Here is a 19,809-nt window from a genome sequence, read left to right as displayed (position 1 = left end):
CCTGCTAATAGCACTACTTAATTTATGACCATCCTGTGCTCTAGTGTTTCTTTCATCAGAAGAAAAGAACGAGAGCGTGGTCCTCGAATCCTGTGCCTCGCATTAGGTTAAATTGTGATTTATTGCAATTAAGACACTGACAGGAAGTTAGGCCACGTCCGTTTTCTTAGATTCGCAAAGGTCTCTTTGACGTGGAGAAATCACAATGTTACATGTGATCTGCATTTTAGAAGCTATTTGGCTACATGTAGTCTTCAAATAGGTGATGGTCTGGGTAGGTTAGCTGTGGTCCGGTCCCGTTGCTGTCTCTCATCTTGATTTGAAGTGTGCAGACAGGACCAGACGAAAATAGCAACAGGGCGCCCTGCTCTGGGACCCGACCGGGATCTGTCCTCATTCCTGCCCCGCGATACATATATAGGCTTGTGAAAAACCCAGAAAATAGCACAGCTTTCCTCTGGAGAAGCTTCTATATTCAGACCCAATCAAAGAAAAAGAGGGAAAAAAAAAAACCCCATGTAACGCGGGAGCGCTGGCCGCGAGAGTGTGGGGGCGGAAACGGGGTGAGGGGGTCGGCTGCCGGGGGGGGGGGCAGGGCAGAGCACAGCATCCGCACCTCGTCTGGCCACAGAGCGCGTTTGCATCCCGAGAGCTGCGGCCGAGGTGAAGGGAATGGGGGGGGAATGGCCAGCTTCAGTGTGCTTTTCCCTGGTTTTGTTTCTCCTGAAGGGTTTCTGCCAGAGGGGGGGAGGGAGCTTCAAACAGACAGGAAAAACAAAGGGAGTGACAACATCATCTTTTGCGCTCAGCAGGTAGACACCCACTGCCTCTTAATCCCGCCATAGCTACCTTGAATTCTGGTTTGATTTTGATCTTTGTTCTTGTAAAGCTTGTTGCAGTGGGGGGAGGTGGCGGATGCTCTCCACTTATAGCCCCCAACCGCCAAAGACCCTCAACTGAGTCAGAGATTGGAAGATGAATGGATGTTGCTGTTTATGCCCTTTTGTTATTTTTATGTCTTTGCCCAGATCCCCTTTTCTGGGACGTCACCACAACATTGAAACGGGAGTTTATGGGCTCATAGATTATGGGGTCGAGGTTAAAGTCGCCGTCATCTCTCCCTTTTGTGTGGGTGTCGTTAAACCAGAGGAGGGATTGACCCAGTCCGGCATGGTGCCGGAGATCACGGTGAGGTCAGGGACGCTAAACCAACAGCTCCTGTCTCTGTAAATGACCACATTTACAGCCTTCCCTTTGAGAATGGGATTCTGGGTAACCGCAGTGAGTAGGCCTCAAGCCTTTGTTTGTGCTTCAGATCTGTTTTTCCTTATTCTTTTTGTTTTTACCCTATAATTTCAGCAAATCCAAAGGAAGGGAGTTGGGGGTTAAGAAAAGAAGGAAAGGAAAACACGCGTGACATTTGTTAGAGCATCAAAATGAAGGCTTTTGTTCAAGTTAATCATTGTTTGAAATATTCTGTCTGCTGCAAGGATGTCAAAATCCATGGTATAGATACTGCAACAGTGATGGTATATTCTTATATTGTTAATCTCTCACTAATCATTAAATGCTTCTTCCTGTGGTTTTATGACATACTTGTGGACCTAGCCCCTCTCATTCTTTCTTCATTGATTTCACATTTGTCAGATGTTGAATTACTTGGACATAAAAGAGAATATGTAAAAATCTGGGCTGGTTTTAGCTTGCCTTTAAATATGCATGCGAGCCACTTCTGTTATGGGTCTAGTTTTATAGAATCTCTGATTTAAAATCCAGCTTATAATGTAGAAAACTGACGTTTAAGGGAGAACCACCATCGTCGCATTAAAACCTGATTTAAAAGCTGGTCGTTCTTTTCAGCTAAGCGTCAGAGCCAGTTTTCTAGCTGAGGAGAGACGCACTGTGAGAATCAGATAATGTCTATTTACATTGTGTCTTTCTGTTTGATGTGGCCGCATGTCTGATGTCCATTTGATATCTTTGTGTATTTGCAGTGTATTTGTTTAAATGGCTCCCATTATTGGGTCAGGAAGTCTAATAAGGATCGGCACATTGTTTTTACATTTAGAATAATTTCTGTAGCAGATACTTTTATCTGAAGCGACACACATTTTTTGAGAAAGCAGGGTCAGACAGTGCCTGGAGGAAATGGGGGGGTTGAGGGCAACCTAACCCACTGAGTCCCCCCCCCCACATATTGTCTGGCAAGGCAGCTTCTTGGTACCAGAAGAGAAAACTTTACTTCTCAGTTCGGGGTCATGCCTTGCTGTGTCTTGGTAATCCCCTTAGCCATGCTCCTGTAACACCGTTCCACATTCAGGAGTCCATTTGCATTGGTCTTTTTGGGTTCTGGGCATCTCAGCACCACCCCTGTCCCCTGGTGTCTCACTTCAGTGGGTCATTACACTGTAGAAGGTTCTGGATGATGGCTCTTTCATACTACCTCAATATATGTTTTTGTTTCATGTTTGTGTGAGCTTGGGTCCCTCTTTGTACCGGTGTCTTACTGTTTGTTGAGGAGGCATGCTGGCCTCAGTGGACATCACTGTTACCTTACACCGCTAGGATTGTGAGTTCGAATCCCATTTCCACTCTGTGTGTGTGGGTTGTGTCACATGGCTTGTGTAGACCCCAGCCTCGCTGCCTGGGATAGGCTGTTTGAGACCCTTTATAGATGGGAATTGCTTCTTGCTTCACGGCGACTGCACATGATCTATCACAAGGCGACAAAACATCCACATGGTGCTTTTTCATGTACCTGTTCCCAGTATTGTCATTATAGATGCTGAGATGAAGGTGGCCTTATTCTGCATATCTGCCATGTCTGGTGTTTAGAAGCTGCTCGTATCGTTGTTGAAATGATGTGTATGTAGCACCAAGCAGAGTTATACGAAATTTCTCAATTTCCATAGTGGGGGTAGTAATTTTATTTAGAATAAAACTGGAGGTAAGCATATTCCTCTTGTTCCTTTAAGTTCTTGAACATGCTGTAACATTAGCTTAACCTTTTCCACTCTGTAGCACTGAATTACTCGTAATGAGCTAGATTATGAGTATTTTTAAGATAGTGTAGCCCCAGTTTGCCCTGTAGCTCCTAAAGCAAAGAATAATAAAGCATAGTGCTGGATTTGACTCTCCTTCCAGCTCTGCTATTTGGTGCAGTGGGTGTGTAGAAAATGACTAACCTGTTGTTCGACCTACTTTTGAAGATCTTACAGCGTGACGATTCTCCACACAGATGGTGAATCTGAAGTCCCAGCTTAGTAGCAATGGCAGGCTGCTTCAGCCAGCATGGTGGGGGGGGGGGGCGGTTGGTGTTGGTGTGCCCCGCAGCAGAGCGGGGGGATCGATTCTGACCCTTTCTCCATTGGTGTCCAGCCTTCCTGTCCACACCGGACGAGCACCTCATGTCTTTTGAGGTTGAATGAATATGACCCAGATAAATGTCCTCCTGAGAAGTGTCCCAGTGGAGGTGTCCACAAGGAGGCGCTCTATATGTCATCGCAGGGTAGGAGACCTCAGGGCTTGGAGAGACTGAGGGGTACAGCAGATCATCATCATGGCAGCTGGGATCCATTGTCCTTATAACGTTACTGTGCAATTCCAGAACCTTCACAGGATCTGCCCAATGGGAGAGTCCAGGCATAGCTTGTCAGCTCACCCTTCCACAAACGAGAAGTATGCTTTCACTGTAATTCTGGTAGCTTCTCTTTCCTCCTGTCTCTTTCTCCGCAGTCTGCCTGATCCATTTTTTCTAAAGGCAAACATCACTTGACGAATCCCCGGAATAGTGTGATGTCCTCTGACAGGTCGCCAGGCCTCATAACTGCTGACTTCATAGTGCAGCTCTCTTCTCCATGTTATCGTCACCTGTTGAGTGGCTAGATGGTCACAGAAAATATGTTGATCTTCATCACACCATCATTAAGGAAAGTCTGAGGAACACACTGGTTCAGTTTATCCTCATACTCATAAGGCTTTGCACTGGTCGTTAACTCTGACTAAATTTTTTCCTCGTTTTCTGTAAAATCCCATCAGTGATTTCCCATCTGATCAGCATGTCATCATCCAGCCGAAATATTGTCCAAATGCCTTTGGAACTGGTTCCCCCTGGGTGGAGAAATGCTAAAACAAACCCTCACCTCTCCTCGCCACCACAGGAGCTGAGGAGATTAGCAGCTTATCCGCAAGGCCGTAAATATGCACACGACGCGTATCGCGGCAGCTTCCATAAACAGACCCCAGGTTTGAATGAATATCAGAAATAGAAACTCACTCTGACGTAACCTGGGTTCGACGTCCACAACCAGATGGTAGATGTGCCCGTGCTGAAGTGAACACCAAAATGTTATCGCTAATTTTAAACATTTTGCTGATATTCTTCCAAAGCTTATTTCTGACTTGATACAATCCTGCCAATTCACTTTAGCTTGAAACTGCAGGAAACTCAACGATACTAATAGTATGTCACACAGAATATTTCTCAAGTACATTATTTTAACAACCTTAATGGTTTGAGATTCATTTTGTAGAACTGCTTGCTTGTTCTGTCAGTAAATATACTTTGCTAAATTGATTAAATAACTAAACATTAGCAAAGTAGAGCGTTTACTCATGTGTACTCACGCCAGCCACAGGACAGATACGTCTTGTTTTCCGTGAAGCAGCACCAAGAGATGTGACGTCTAATTTCACTATATTCCGGCTGCTAGCTTAAACACTAAAACACCTAAAGTGAATGATGGGGATCTGGAGGCAGAGCGAGTCATGAGCAGCTTAAGCTCGCGAACTCGGGCCCCAGTCACGAGATTCCTGCCGCCTGGCCTGCCGTGAGATCATCACGACTTGGAGGGGGCGGGTGGAAGGAGATCTGTGCCTCAGTGCTTTTCTAATCTCCGTTTGTCATGGAAGCTCAGACCCCTTGTTTGTAGAGTTAAGCAGACTCTCTAAATGTAAATAAAATCAGGCAGCGTCTTTTTCAAACTAGGAGACTGTGATCATTTATACGTGTTTACTTTCCCTGGTTGTTCTTCGCCAGTTTGCTGATTGTGTCCATGACTCTTTCAGATCTTGGTCTTAATGAAGAAATCTCAGAGTACCAGCTTTCTGGTCACTTTCACTCCCCGAGACAGTTTTATACAGCCTGTTACATGTTATTAAGTCATCACTAAATATGCCTCACTGATTAATCTTTTGTTTAAAAGCAAAAGAGAAAATTACGTAATCCCGATATTCCACTACAGTAACTGGCACCGGCAGGCCGGCTCGGTAAGTGACACTGCCGAGACCACTGCTGGCTTGGGAGAAGACCTTCAAGCCAGTAGCCCCTTGGTTATTTGAGTTTGAGACCCCTCAAGTGGTGAGACAAGATGAAATTACCAGTGTTTGGCTGCCATTGTCTCTGCCCTGACTTTTTATATTTCTCTGTGTGCTTGTTGTTCTTTTCCTCTCTCTCTCGAGATATATCTGTAAATCCATCAGGCCTGCCTGGGAATCCATATCCAAGGGCTTCTGTGTTTGCGCACTTTGTTGATCAACATTAGAGCTCAGCTCCTCCTCAACTGCACGGCTCTGTTGAAATTTTCTAGATCAGTGCCGTTACGTTCCGCTCCGTGGTTTTGCTCGTGTTCTGTTTTGACATTTTGGTCTTGTTAGTCACAGACAAACTAAAACGCGATAAGCTAGATAACAATCATATATTCCGCAGAGATAATTCATTTATCCTGAAGTACTTCACTGGAACTTGATCTTTTAACTTTGTTTTTCTCTCCCCCCCCCCCCCCCCTTTAGGGTTTCGCAAAAATGAAGATATGAAAGCGGTGGAGGTGCTGCCGGTCCTGAAGGAGAAGGTGGCGTTCCTGTCAGGTATGTGACTTCGTCCCCGAGGTGCCCGCACATTAGACCGTGGAATACAGGAAGCTGCAGACGCTTCACGTTCCCTTTCCGCAAGCTGCCAGTTTCTGTGCTAACACAGCTGCCGTTTCGGTTGGCAGATCTGATTTCTTTCTGATAAAAAGCACTGCCAATATCCAAAGACAAAGGTTCCATATTGGCCCATATTCTCACCTATGTGGGTAGAGCAGGATTATTAGCATATATTGTATAATTTAATACACATATGTGTATAATTAAATGGAGCATTTTTGGGGTATACAATACTAGGTGCAGGTTATGGGTTCTTAACTTTTTACTTACTATATTATATTCTCATTATAGGCTCTTATGAGAAATACTTCATATGGCATGTATTCAACAGTTCTGCTGTCACTGTGGTATTAAATTACCGGAATGAAGCTTCCGTTGTGGGCTGACCTTGCTCCACATTGTGTACACTCTACAAAATGGATTGAATTTAACAAACAGTAATTTCTGTTCCCGTGATGATTCTGTCCGGAGTTTGACTAAACCAGGAGGCACTTGGAATCCTGCCAAAGCAAAGGTGGAGAGCAACTTCCGTGTGACTCACCATGTCATCATACAGTGTGCCTCCAGGGGACTCGCCATGTTGTCATACAGTGTGTCCCCTGGCGACTCGCCATGTTGTCATACAGTGTGTCCCCAGAGGACTCGCCAAGTCATTATACAGTGTGTCCCCAGGGGACTTGCCATGTCATCATACAGTGTGCCTCCAGAGGACTCGCCATGTTGTCATACAGTGTGTCCCCAGAGGACTCGCCAAGTCATTATACAGTGTGCCCCCAGGGGACTTGCCATGTCATCATACAGTGTGTCCCCAGAGGACTCGCCAAGTCATTATACAGTGTGTCCCCAGAGGACTCGCCAAGTCATTATACAGTGTGTCCCCAGAGGACTCGCCATGTAGTCATACAGTGTGTCCCCAGGGGACTCGCCATGTCATCATGCAGTGTGTCCCGAGAGGACTTGCCATGTCCTCATACAATGTATCCCCAGGGGACTCAACATATCCTCATACAGTGTGTCCCCAGGTGACTCACCATGTCATCATGCATAAGAACATAAGAACATAAGAAATTTACAAACGAGAGGCCATTCGGCCCATCAAGCTCGTTTGGGGAGAACTTAGCTAATAGCATTATGCAGTGTGTCCCCAGGGGACTCGCCATGTCATCATACAGTGTATCCCCAGGGGACTCACCATGCAGTGTGTCCCCAGGGGACTCACCATGTCATCATGCAGTGTGTCCCCAGGGGACTCGCCATGTCATCATACAGTGTATCCCCAGGGGACTCACCATGTCCTCATACAGTGTATCCCCAGGTGACTCTCCATGTCATCATACAGTGTGTCCCCAGGGGACTCGCCATGTCATCATGCAGTGTGTCCCCAGGGGACTCGCCATGTCATCATACAGTGTATCCCCAGGGGACTCACCATGTCCTCATACAGTGTGTCCCCAGGTGACTCGCCATGTCATCATGCAGTGTGTCCCCAGGGGACTCACCATGTCCTCATACAGTGTGTCCCCAGGGGACTCACCATGCCCTCATACAGTGTGTCCCCAGGGGACTCGCCATGTCATCATACAGTGTATCCCCAGGGGACTCACCATGTCCTCATACAGTGTGTCCCCAGATGACTCGCCATGTCCTCATACAGTGTGTCCCCAGGTGACTCGCCATGTCATCATGCAGTGTGTCCCCAGGGGACTCACCATGTCCTCATACAGTGTGTCCCCAGGGGACTCGCCATGTCCTCATACAGTGTGTCCCCAGGGGACTCACCATGTCCTCATACAGTGTGTCCCCAGGTGACTCGCCATGTCATCATGCAGTGTGTCCCCAGGGGACTCACCATGTCCTCATACAGTGTGTCCCCAGGGGACTCGCCATGTCCTCATGCAGTGTGTCCCCAGGGGACTCGCCATGTCCTCATACAGTGTGTCCCCAGGTGACTCGCCATGTCATCATGCAGTATGTCCCCAGGTGACTCGCCATGTCATCATGCAGTGTGTCCCCAGGGGACTTGCCATGTCCTCGTACAGTGTGTCTGCGGATGTCTCGCGGAAGTTAGGGGCCGCTACATATATTAACCTTTCTGAGTATTATCCAGCACAAAGTCATCAGCCCACATTACAGCCTGTTTAATGTCAGATTATTCAGAGATGTCTTGGCTCAGGCAGATGTTTCTGGAGACACACTAAAGACTGAATGAATTATAATGTTTCCATCAGTCTTCTACAGTCTTGTTTGAATATATTACCCCAACGACAACCTAGAAAATAAATTAAGAATCATTATTAAAGACAACTGTTCGCTTTAGCACATTGTAGCTTGAGACCGAAATATTTTTGTCACTGGGAGTAAAGCCAAATTATGTTTCTGCGATGTACGATTAGCTTGAGTAGGTCTTACTTGAGTTTGAAAGATGCGTGTTTAGCTACCTGGTTATTGGCTGGCTTATTCCAGATAACAGCAGTGATATTTTGATCGACTTATTTCTTCCAGGGGGCAGAGACAGGCGTGGGGGTCCCGTTCTAACGTTTCCAGCAAGAAGCAACCACGACAGAATACGACAAGACGACCTGCGGAGCCTCATAGCGTACCTCGCTGGAATTCCCAGGTACGAAGTTGGTTTTTTACGCCTGACCAAAACAAAGACTCTGTGTCAATCTAGGCTTCGTATTCAGGGAAACATCTCAAGGCACACTTGAAGCCAATGTGTTCAGCTACGAAGGAGACTGTAACTTCATGATCGATGGTCATCATATTGGCCGAACGTCGCGGTATCCCCTGAGACATGATTTACATGGAGCATAGACCAGCGCCTGCATTGCAGGTGCAGTGTCGGTCCCTCTGCCTCTCCAAAGCTCATTAAAAAGTAGCAGCCCTGTGCCGTCCAGAATGTAGGTTATCCTCCTCTCTGGGGTCCTCTAGCTCTTCTGTTGCGGGTAGGGGTGGGGGCAGGGGCTGTCGGTTCTGGATGAAGAAAACTTGCAGCAGCTTCCAGTGCTGTGAAAAGTCCTTTCTTCCTTCATTCCCTTCTTCCTTCCTCTGCAGTAGGGAGACAGGGCCGGTACGTTCGCCCCTCAAGGAATTTGCCGATGTGCGGAGCTCTTTTTCGGGAGTCAAGTACTGCGTTCAGATTTGGTTGGAGGCAGACCAGAGGGGTTTCTGCCCCGGGGTAATTTGGACGAGGGAGGTTGCTGATTAAAGGCGCAGGGAGCAGTTATAAGAGATGGGGAGGAGCAGGAGGTGGGGCTCGGGAACGTAGGGCCTCGTATCGTGAGCAAGGCAGATGTTGGCAAGATCGAAAGCAGACGATGCCCCGCATTGAATCAGGGCAGCTCGAGGGAGCTGGTCCTCATTCGCTTTCTCTCTCTCTGTGTTCCCGTTTAGAGGACTAGCTCAGATCTCTCCCTATGCCACGGGTAAGTTTGCGTGAAGCATACAGGTTAAACAGCTGCTGCTTGTTTTCCCCGCGGTTTATCCCAGCGAGGAGGTTAGCAGACATGGCTTCACCGTCATCGTGGACATGCGGGGGTCCAAGTGGGACTCCATCAAGCCGCTGCTGAAGATCCTGCAGGAGTCCTTCCCCAGCTGCATCCACGTCGCTCTCATCATCAAGCCCGACAACTTCTGGCAGAAGCAACGGACTAATTTTGGCAGCTCAAAGTTCGAATTCGAGGTGAGTCCCGGCTGCTAACCCGTTAACACCTGCACGACTGTTAGAGACCTTCTGAGCAGATCTGCTTTTGTGTCACCATCGCACACACGCCTGCAAGATGGACAGAGAAGAAAACAGGCGTCACGACGTACCCCTTGGAGCATTATTGAGACATAGAGAAATCTCAGTGGTTTTTAAGTTTTCTTGGGCTGTGAAATTGCAGCATATGCTTCTCTGGATTCTAGGCTGAGGATGCGGCTCTGTGCGTTATAATTACTGCATGGTGGTGAAACGGGCCCCAGACATCTTTTCCTTTAAATCAGATAAAACAGCATCAAGTGCTTTAGCAGTCGGCAATTAAGGGAAGAACGTGTAGCGTGACCCGCTCCGCACAGGCGACGTGCCGTTTGTTTCCTTACTTGTTTTATTTTTTTTTAAATTGGTAGAATTTTGGAGTATAACATTTTCCATTTTCAGCTGCTCCTTATTCTCCAGGTTATGGATTTTTCCCCCTTTTTTATTGTATTCATAGTTCAATTCGTACTGGTTGCGAGTGGTGGAATGAGTTCAGTATATTATCTTCTGTAGCTAAGCAAGGATTTTTCATATGTCTCATTGCACCCTTTTATGTATCTGTTTTGAATTTATAGAGTATGCAAACATACTGTGTGTGTATGTGTGTGTTTGTGGATTAGGTAAAGGAAAATATATACATGCGCGTGTATGTTCATCCAGTATGTATCATGTATGTCAAACAAACATGAATGCTATTAACATATTCATACTCAGGAGTTTTATTTATTTTTTTCTGGTTATATCCAGATAAGGTGGCACAACAGCAGTCAACTTTTAAACTGAGAACATAAATCTATTTAGCATTATATTTTTGCACTTTTATTTACAGATGGCCCAGATTTCTGCTGTGCTGTGCCTGTCTTTTTCGCGACAGAAACATCTCCTCTTCACTAGCAATTTGAGCCTGTTTTCCGTAGTATTTCTGAGCATTGGCTTTCACCAGGATTAAATGTGATTAACCTCTGACCCCTCCCACCCCCTCTTCTCCAGACTACCATGGTGTCATTAGAGGGTCTCACAAAAGTTGTGGACCCCTCTCAGCTCACACCAGACTTCGAGGGCAGCCTGGATTACAACCACGAGGAGTGGATCGAGATCCGGGTCGCGTACGAGGACTTCGTCAGCAATGCGTCACATATGCTGGCCCGTCTGGACGAGCTCCAGGAGGTCCTCTCCAAGAAGGAGCTCCCACCGGACCTGGATGGGGCACGGCGTGCCATTGAGGAGCACTCGGGCCTGAAGAAGAAGGTGGTTAAGGCCCCCATCGAGGAGCTCGACTCGGAGGGCCAGAAGCTCCTGCAGCTCATTGAGAGCAGCGAGTGCTACACCAACCAGAGTACGGGTGTCGCCAACGGTGACCTGCAGGGCCTGATCCCAAAGGTCTCCGGGCTGCTGGATAAACTCCACTCCTCCAGGCAGCACCTACACCAGATGTGGCATGTGCGCAAACTCAAGCTGGACCAGTGCTTCCAGCTCAGGCTCTTCGAGCAGGACGCCGAGAAGGTCAGTGTGGACGCAAGGATGTAGGATGCCGCTCGATGAGATGTTTTCTTCAGTCTAAGCCAGGGGTCTCAAACTCAAATTACCTAGGACCTACTGGCTAGTAGAGGTCCACTTGAGCTATTTTTTATGACCCAAAAGAGAGGAGAGGGGAAAAAAGATGTATCGACTATAATTTTTGGTTAATCTATAAGACAACCAAGTTAATGCAGATTTATGAAAAAATACAATAGAAAATGGAAGTGGCCAGATTTAATAATGAATCAAAAACGTAACTGTCTGTAAAAAAACATTGTGTGTGTCAGATCTGGCCTGCGGGCTTGTAGTTTGAGACTTTCACCATTAGTAGACTGAGACATTCAGAAAATATGGGTGTTATTTCAAACAAAAGACTCTTATCAGTTAAACTGCTTCATGCATCAGTTATGCTTTAATAATAATGCAGATGATATCAGTGGTCGTCCTCTGGGGGACTAAGCAGAAGAACACAGCTGCAGGCTTTGCCAAAATAATAGACTTTTGTGCATGTGTTGATTTGCTTGTTGTGAACCTGCAAGGTGCATAATTGGCTTGTGGTATTTTAATATCGATTCGAGGCTCCCTCAGAATATCCACCCGGGAAAGATTTCACGGTCACAGACTGTGGCACCCCCCACGTCACGTGGGCTTTCCCAGAGCGATCCACAACAGTGTCTGTCTCGGCTTGTTCCCCCTGCAGATGTTCGACTGGATCATGCATAACAAAGGCCTGTTCCTGACCGGCTACACCGAGATCGGGGCCAACAACCAGCACGCCATGGAGCTACAGACCCAGCATAACCACTTTGCCATGAACTGCATGGTGAGTGACAGATATGCTGACTTTATATGGTGCACCGACTAGAGTCTGATGTTGGCATGGCTTGTATATCTTTAGCCATTAACTGTATCTGAAATACTGGCGATGGGACGCTTAAGTGGTGTCAGTGACTGACTTCATCTGTCCACTTCCTATTGGGTGGTTTGTTTTCTTTCTGGGTTCCCATTGGGTTGAGCGAGTGATTGACAGTTCCTGATAATTCCACCCACTGTGGATTTTGATCTATCAGTACTGTTGACATCGACATGAACTTCCTGATGATTAGATAAAAAGTCGGCTGATGCGATCCTGCAGGAACCTTGTACGAAGTAGTGAAGTCATTGAGAGTCGAACGCGAGTCGAATACAGCGATTGACTTGAAGCACTATACCGCTGAACCACACCGATGAAGGAATTGCAGTTAAGACTTCTGTTTTAAAGATAAAGCCGTATTTCTCGTGGAAATTAGTGCCCACGTTTTGGCCAGTTTCTTCACCACAATTCTGCCGTCTAATAGAAGATATATGAAGGCTTTTTACAGTTTTATGAACAGTACAATAACACCCTAGGGCATCTAACAATTTCATGAATCGTAGGATAAAAGCTAAAACCTTACAGCTGAACTCAGACCCGTGCTACACACCAGTCCAGTGGGCCTTGCTAGTCATCCTAGCGACAGGCCTCAAAGCCAAAACAGCCGCTTTAGTGTGGCCTCCGACGATTAAAAGTCATGTCGCTAAAGCATGCCTGCAATTTTTTTATCGTCTTTCTTCCCTCTGTTCTTTTGGAGGCTTGCGGCTGGGAATGGGAGAAACTCTGGCAAACATCTGTCTGGCGAACGTAATTAGGAGTCACGTTGTGTACAAACGTCATGTTCCTCACAGAAAAAACGCGGAGGCTCATTCAGTGCTGTCTGTTTTTATTTTCTTCAAAGCAGTGGACTATCCTCCCAGCTTCCCAGTATTATTTTTCATTCTTTTGATGTATTTTTATTAGATTTTTTCTTTTTTTATGGTTCGATGGGGTAGCAGGGTGTGCTGCTCCTTATACTGTACCTCCCCCAAAGCGGATTAGAAGGCAGTCCCGCGTCTGTGCATTTGGAGCTCACATATTTATCTAGGTCTTTTTTCACGGTCCGGGTGAGTTAAAACGTGAGTCTGTGTTGTTGTCCTACAGTGGCCTGGTCTCCTGTTCCTCGTGGGGTAGACAGTAGCTCTGGAGAATGAATGGATGGTCATTGTTATAATGTTGTTGTAAAAGCTTAATTTTTGGTATGATTTCTTCAATGCTTTGAATGGCCGGACTGTGGTGTAACAGCAGTGTGTGTTCAAGGATCGCAACCATATCTGAATTGTAATTGCAATGTAAGCCTTGTGCTGTTTGAGGTGATTTTGATTCATTATAAGTAATTACTCCAGTCATTTAGGTCCTCCTGTGGTTTGACTTGCTATGAGCTGTTTTCAGTGCTAGCACTGGGAATTCCGTTTTGCTGTTCAGGATGGAGATGAAGATTAGTTTTGCGGCTGTTGTAAAGCATGTGATCTCTTCTACGAGTTTCTTCTGAGGTCTCAGACCACCCACCACCCTGCAGATGAGTGGGTGTTCAAGAAAGTCCTGTTTGCTAATGAAGGCAGCTTGGCAATGTTAAAAACTACACTGTTTAATGGTTGTTAATCCTTAGTGCTCAAGGTAGCCTGTGTGACCCCTAGTGGTAGATGAAAGAACTGTTTTAATTATCTACAATTGAATCATTGAAAATAATCTGGTTGTTTATTTGGTAATAATTTTATCTGAGGTGATGTTCTGAAAACACTGCTGTATTTCACAGAGAGAAAATTAAACTCTGTTTTTCTTTCAATTTTAGTTTTTTGCTTTTGTGTCAGTATTGTATGCGCAGGAGATTACATTGTGAACGCTTCTTGGAAAATACTGTATGTAGGTACGCAGTCATCTGTTGGCGCTTAACTTGTGTGCAGGAGGGACTCTTGGAGAATTTATGTTTCACCTAGCAGTTAAGAAATACAGCATATGTTTGTGGTTCATGTTCCCAAAGGACCCCATGTAGTATCGCTGTTTATTTTATGTTCACTTAGAACTCAATAATAAAATCTCACCATATGTAAGACTAGCATGAACAATTACACTTCTCAGCAAACGCTGGATTGGTCCGCCGTAGTGATGTCACTGCAGTGTCGCCAGATATCCATTCAGTGTGCGAAGGGGGTCTATTTCTCCCCTAGAGGGTGCCAGTACTCACAAGGCATGTTGATGATTTGTATACATGCATCTGTGCATAAGCTCCGCGGACTTTTTTTTTCATTTAAGCAGTTGTGACTGGTAAGGAAATATGTTTAATTTATTCTTATCTTGTTTATATTGCCCTTGAACTACTTTGACTGTCTAACATTTACAGTATATGCAATATATACTGTTAATATGCATTATTAGATAGATCAGGGGTCTCCAACTCCGGTCCTGGAGAGCTACTATCCAGTAGGTCTTCTGTCCCACTTGGCTTCTGATGAGCCACACCTGTTCCTGGTATTTACCTGAGAACAGGTGTGGCTCATCAGAAGCCAGGTATGATAGAAAAGCTACTGGACAGTAGCTCTCCAGGACCGGAGTTGGAGACCCCTGGGATGGACTAACTTTCCATGCAGAAGATTTCGCACATAAAAACCATTTAAAATGTCCACCTTGTTCTTCTCCAGAAAAGTTTCCCAATGAGAAACACCTCTGGCCGCCTCTCTGGCCTCCGCTTGGCCCAGGCCTCATGTGACCTCCCCCTGAAGCCACGCCCCCTTATGTCTCTCCTTCAGAACGTCTATGTCAACATCAGCCGCATCATGTCAGTGGGCAACCGTCTGCTGGAGTCGGGTCACTACGCCTCGCAGCAGATCAAGCAGCTGTCCGGGCAGCTGGAGCTGGAGTGGAAGGCCTTCGCCGCCGCCCTGGACGAGCGCAGCAATCTGCTGGAGATGTCCGCCGTCTTCCACCAGAAGGCCGATCAGGTGCCCCTCCGCTCCCTCCTCTCGTTGGCTGCTGCTGTTTTCTCATCATCTCATGTAGTGATTCCCTTTTTTTTTTTGCCGCACTTGCGATGAGAATTTTTTAACTTTCCTTTTGACGTTTTCAGGCCTCCTCGCGTGTAGCTTGATTCCAGTAGCAGCAGCTAACATCTGGGTTATTTTGCACTGCCAGATGTTCTCTGTGATTGTTGACTGCAGCACTGCTGGGCACTCTGACTAGGGGTGGGCGGTACCCCGGTATCGTAGTCATTACCGGTGTGATTGTGCGCCACGATACGGATTTGTACTATATTGCTAACATGGCGAGAAGTGGAGAATTTGGAAGGCTTTTGACGCCTCTGAAATCCTGTCTGGTCAAAGTCCCTCATCTCTGTGTCGTTCCTCATAGTACATGGGCAACGTGGATTCCTGGTGCAAAGCCTGTGGAGAGGTGGACCTGCCCTCGGAGCTGCAGGACCTGGAGGACGCCATTCATCACCACCAGGGCTTGTACGAGCACATTACCAGTGCTTACTCAGAGGTGCGGCTTTTAAAGTATTTATGGTCCAAATCCCTTCACCATAACACAGGTCACTATGTTAACATCTATTGCACTCAAGTTTATTACATGTGACCTCAGCTTCCAGGTACATTGCATGATCTCTCTGTGACTCTTTGGGCTTCTAGTTCCTACCTTCATTCCAAAGGCACATAACTGCGCCAGTTATGTGCCTGAATGAGAATAGATGGTTGTCAGTTTCTAAAACTGTCCTCTCTATTGCCGTGGGTGTGTCCCACGCAGGTCAGCCAAGATGGCAAGGTCCTATTGGACAAGCTGCAGCGACCCCTGACCCCGGGCAGCGCCGACTCGCTCACAGCCTCGGCCAACTACTCTAAGGCCGTGCGGCACGTGCTGGACATCATCCACGAGGTGCTGCACCACCAGCGGCAGCTGGAGAACATCTGGCAGCACCGCAAGGTCCGGCTGCACCAGCGCCTTCAGCTGTGTGTCTTCCAGCAGGACGTGCAGCAGGTACGGGTTCCCCTGCCCCCCCCCCCCCCCGCCCACTTTCATGGGCCCTGTTTGCTGGCAGGTATCCCTGCTCGGAGGCGCATGGTATCCCTTCTGATGTGGGCTTTTCAAAGAGGCGCCAGTTTGCAGTGCATAGCGCCTGTGAAGGGAGGCCCATTCGGCCACAGCGATCAAAATGTAATTTTATACGGCCGCCATTGCATTTATTTCTGTTTATGGAGGAAAAGAAGGCCTCGGGATTCGCACTCTTTAGTGTCTGAAGTCTAACGAAAGGTTGCACAAAAACAAAAATTCAATTCCCAGTCAATTTTGAGGTTTATATTTTATGGAATATTGTAACAGTAATCCAAGGAGTCATTCTACGATTTCCTGTTTTCAGTTCTTCGCATATGGCTAAGATTGCAGAACACCGTGGAATGTCCGTGTCCAAAGAAATGTTTTCACTAAATATACTTTAAATTTCATTTGTGGAATTATGATATTTATACTGCATTGGATTAATGTGTCCAGTTGGCAGGGGTGTGGTTGGGGGGAGTTAGGACGACACAGGACCCCTAAAAAAATTGGAAAATAACTGGATTGGTCTGGACCGGGGGGGGGGCAATATGATATGCTCTCATGGGGCCAAAATTCTTTAGCAACGCCCCTGCTGGTTGGTTTCTGGCTTATATACCAATGACAGTTATAAGGCCGTGTTTCCTGGTGTGTCCTGGCTCATGTTTAACTCTGTATTAGACAGAAAAATAGGGATTCCAGGCAGGCCTCGTCTGTACTCTGCTGTGATGAATTATACTGGTATGCTTGGTAACGGTTGCCATGGTAATGCTGCTCGCCGCCGTACAATGCGGAGGGTGTTCGGATGTACAAGACACGATTCTCCAAGAAAAATAACCTTGAAAAAAGGAGCAACATTTGTGATAATTAGGGGACTAGTTTATTAGAGGAGTAGCTACACTGGTTGTGGTAGATAAACATGTCACACTAATAACTCCTGTTCACACAGAGGAAGTGGGTAGTCAGGCGCTGTCATTAAGTCCTTAAGTGCCTGCTGTTACAGACACTGAGTAATAGCACTTAATGGGTTTAGTGATATATGTGTGTGTGCATATACCCTGCGATAGACTAGCAGTCCGATAGCCCAATATTGCCCGGGATAGACTTCAGATACCGTATGACCCTATCCAACATTGAAGATGTATGGGTGGATTTTGCATTGAATCTGCACTAAAGCTGGTAGTGAATCCACAGTGTCACATGGTGGTGCTGTGGGCTGTTGTGACTGTTTTAGACGGTTAACGTGTGAAACAGGGGGGTGAAGATGCATTGAAATGACCAAGACTGAATGTGTGAGAATAAACACTCCCATATAGAGACTGATACTCAAATACATGCACTAATATTAAGATGAAACTTTATTGTCCAATATCACAGAAAGACATTCAATAAAGGATAACATAAACAAAGGGGCAATAAATATGTAAAGGAAAACTAGTAATAAAATAATCATACTAGTAACAAATTAAAGAGCGAATAAGAGAACTGTGCAGAACGATGTACCACAATGATACATTTAGTCCAATATGGCAGTTCTGCAAATGGAATATGTACATTCAAAGTCTGCTCTGAATGGCAGGGCTGTTAGCAGAAGCAGCATTGCACAGTCGCACGGCAGTGGGTGAGAAAGGGCATGATGACTGTCACTGTTAGCGGTGACAGGGACTGTTCAAGGTGGTACAAGGGTCAGGGCAGGTTTCCGACACATGAGGTGCGGCCTAGAATGTAATTTCCCAAACCTGCCATCATCCCGCCGATGTGAATGCTGTGCCGTCCCGTATGAAGAGCCTGACGTCCCAGTCCGGTCCTCAGGTGCTGGACTGGATCGAGAACCACGGGGAGGCCTTCCTCAGCAAGCACACAGGGGTGGGCAAGTCCCTGCACCGGGCCAGAGCGCTGCAGAAACGGCACGAGGACTTTGAGGAGGTTGCCCAGGTGAATGAAGACGCTCCACTCGCTTTTCTTTATCCAAAGAAACACCCAGAAATTCTTTATCTCTTTATCTACTCCACAACAAAATTGGCCCATTTGTTTAAGCTGATGGGTGGTGATGTTTTTAATAGATTCATTACATGATATTTGCCTGATATTTATCAGCATCATTCTCAATACTACCCTTCAGTGTTCAGACACGGTGCATTTTATATTGCAAACATTCTGCAGTGTGTATCCCAAGTAATAATATACTCAGGGAGCCAGTGAGATTGTAGATTGTAAGGCTTTTGTTCTACTATTGCAAAAAAGAGAAACGTTCAGTTCACTTTTTTTGCAGAAAGTGCAGGATGTTTATCTTTAAAACAGTGTTTTGTTCGCTGTAAAAACGCTTCATTGTCATATCAGGACAGATATTTTTCCGAATTACCTGTAAACTCCTTTTCTCCAACAACTGGGACAACCCTGACCATCAGGAAATCCTGCTATATCTTTTAGGTGGCATCTGCTATGACAGGAAGAAAGAGCTGCTCGTAATGCTAATCAGAGCTTAACGATCAGTTTTCATAAACAACTCTTGACCTGCACTTCCCTAGATGTGTATTTATAGAATGAAGATGCTAATGGCCTTAAGTTCAGTCATTTTTAATTATACCCCCCCCCCCCCCCCCCCGCCTCTCCAATCCAGAATACATATACCAACGCTGACAAGCTGCTAGAAGCTGCAGAGCAGCTGGCCCAGACGGGCGAATGCGACCCGGAGGAGATCTACCAGGCCGCCCACCAGCTGGAGGACCGCATCCAGGACTTCGTGCGGCGCGTGGAGCAGCGCAAGGTGCTGCTGGACATGTCGGTGTCCTTCCACACACACGTCAAGGAGGTGGGTCCTTCCAGCAGCTTCACACACACACACACACACATTTGTATTCATATATTTGTGGGGACTGTCCATTCATTTTTATGGGCAAAACCCAAATCCCAACATTTACAACCTTAACCCCTACCCAGCCCTAACCTTAACCATAAGTAACCAAACAAAATACCTTTGGCACAACAACGTCGAAATAACAAGCTTTTTTTTTAATCACATTTGGTCCCCATAATGTAATATATACATTATCACGCACAAACAGAGACCTACCACACACACATCTGGGAGTTACCTCAGTGAGTGGACTCCACAAAGACACACACACACACACACAAACACGCACATGTACGCTGTATTAGTTCACACGGATACGCACCGTAAGTTGGTGGAGTAGGTCTGTGATCCTGACTGATTGCACCATAGTAGTGCACATTTATAGGAGTGACCTGCCGGAGTGTTTCACCAATTCCAGCTGATGTAGGCTCTTGCAAAGTGAAAGAAGAGCGCTGAAACGAGGGGATCCAGGAGGCCACTTCTTCAGGAGGGAAGGGTGAATTAAATTTACCAGAAATGCTCTCGGATTGACTGTTTTGTTGTCTGATGTCAGACCTCGTAGCTTGTGGGTAATGAGATGAGGGTGAGATATCTGCAGGTTTCAGCGGAGAAGTTCATACGCAGGGAGAAAACCCTTAACCTTGAATTACTGGGAATTAATTTTGGCTCTCTGAGCAGTTCTGTGTGTCTGAATAGGGTGATGGCAGTAATGAGCAGGATGGACACCCACGGATGTAAAATTTTATTTTGCTAGTATTTTTAACTCCAGACACTAGAGGGCACCCTACAGCGTATCTCTCAGGAGGGATGTCAGTTCCTGTGGTGCTGCAGATGGATTCACAGTTGTAGCTCTTATAG

General features: G+C 46.4%; 1 protein-coding gene across 9 annotated transcripts in view; it reads left to right on the top strand.

The window, feature by feature from the left end:
• Positions 1–19,809, top strand: part of LOC111844420 (triple functional domain protein-like) — a 99,561-nt gene that overhangs the window by 35,796 nt on the left and 43,956 nt on the right. For all 9 annotated transcript variants that reach the window (XR_002838388.2, XM_023812898.2, XM_023812892.2 and 6 more), the window contains 10 exons: positions 5,791–5,865; positions 8,428–8,542; positions 9,415–9,607; positions 10,652–11,164; positions 11,880–12,002; positions 14,819–15,010; positions 15,417–15,548; positions 15,810–16,040; positions 17,907–18,029; positions 18,715–18,906. Coding sequence is in view for 8 of the 9 variants with exons in the window: in XM_023812898.2 (XP_023668666.2) it covers positions 5,791–5,865; positions 8,428–8,542; positions 9,415–9,607; positions 10,652–11,164; positions 11,880–12,002; positions 14,819–15,010; positions 15,417–15,548; positions 15,810–16,040; positions 17,907–18,029; positions 18,715–18,906 (1,889 nt within the window). In the remaining variant the exon portion in view is untranslated. The remainder of the gene's footprint in view (positions 1–5,790; positions 5,866–8,427; positions 8,543–9,414; positions 9,608–10,651; positions 11,165–11,879; positions 12,003–14,818; positions 15,011–15,416; positions 15,549–15,809; positions 16,041–17,906; positions 18,030–18,714; positions 18,907–19,809) is intronic.

The sequence above is a fragment of the Paramormyrops kingsleyae genome, chromosome 9 (assembly GCF_048594095.1).
Source record: "Paramormyrops kingsleyae isolate MSU_618 chromosome 9, PKINGS_0.4, whole genome shotgun sequence".
In the NCBI taxonomy this organism is placed as follows: domain Eukaryota; kingdom Metazoa; phylum Chordata; class Actinopteri; order Osteoglossiformes; family Mormyridae; genus Paramormyrops; species Paramormyrops kingsleyae.
This window is presented reverse-complemented; position numbering and strand designations above follow the sequence as displayed.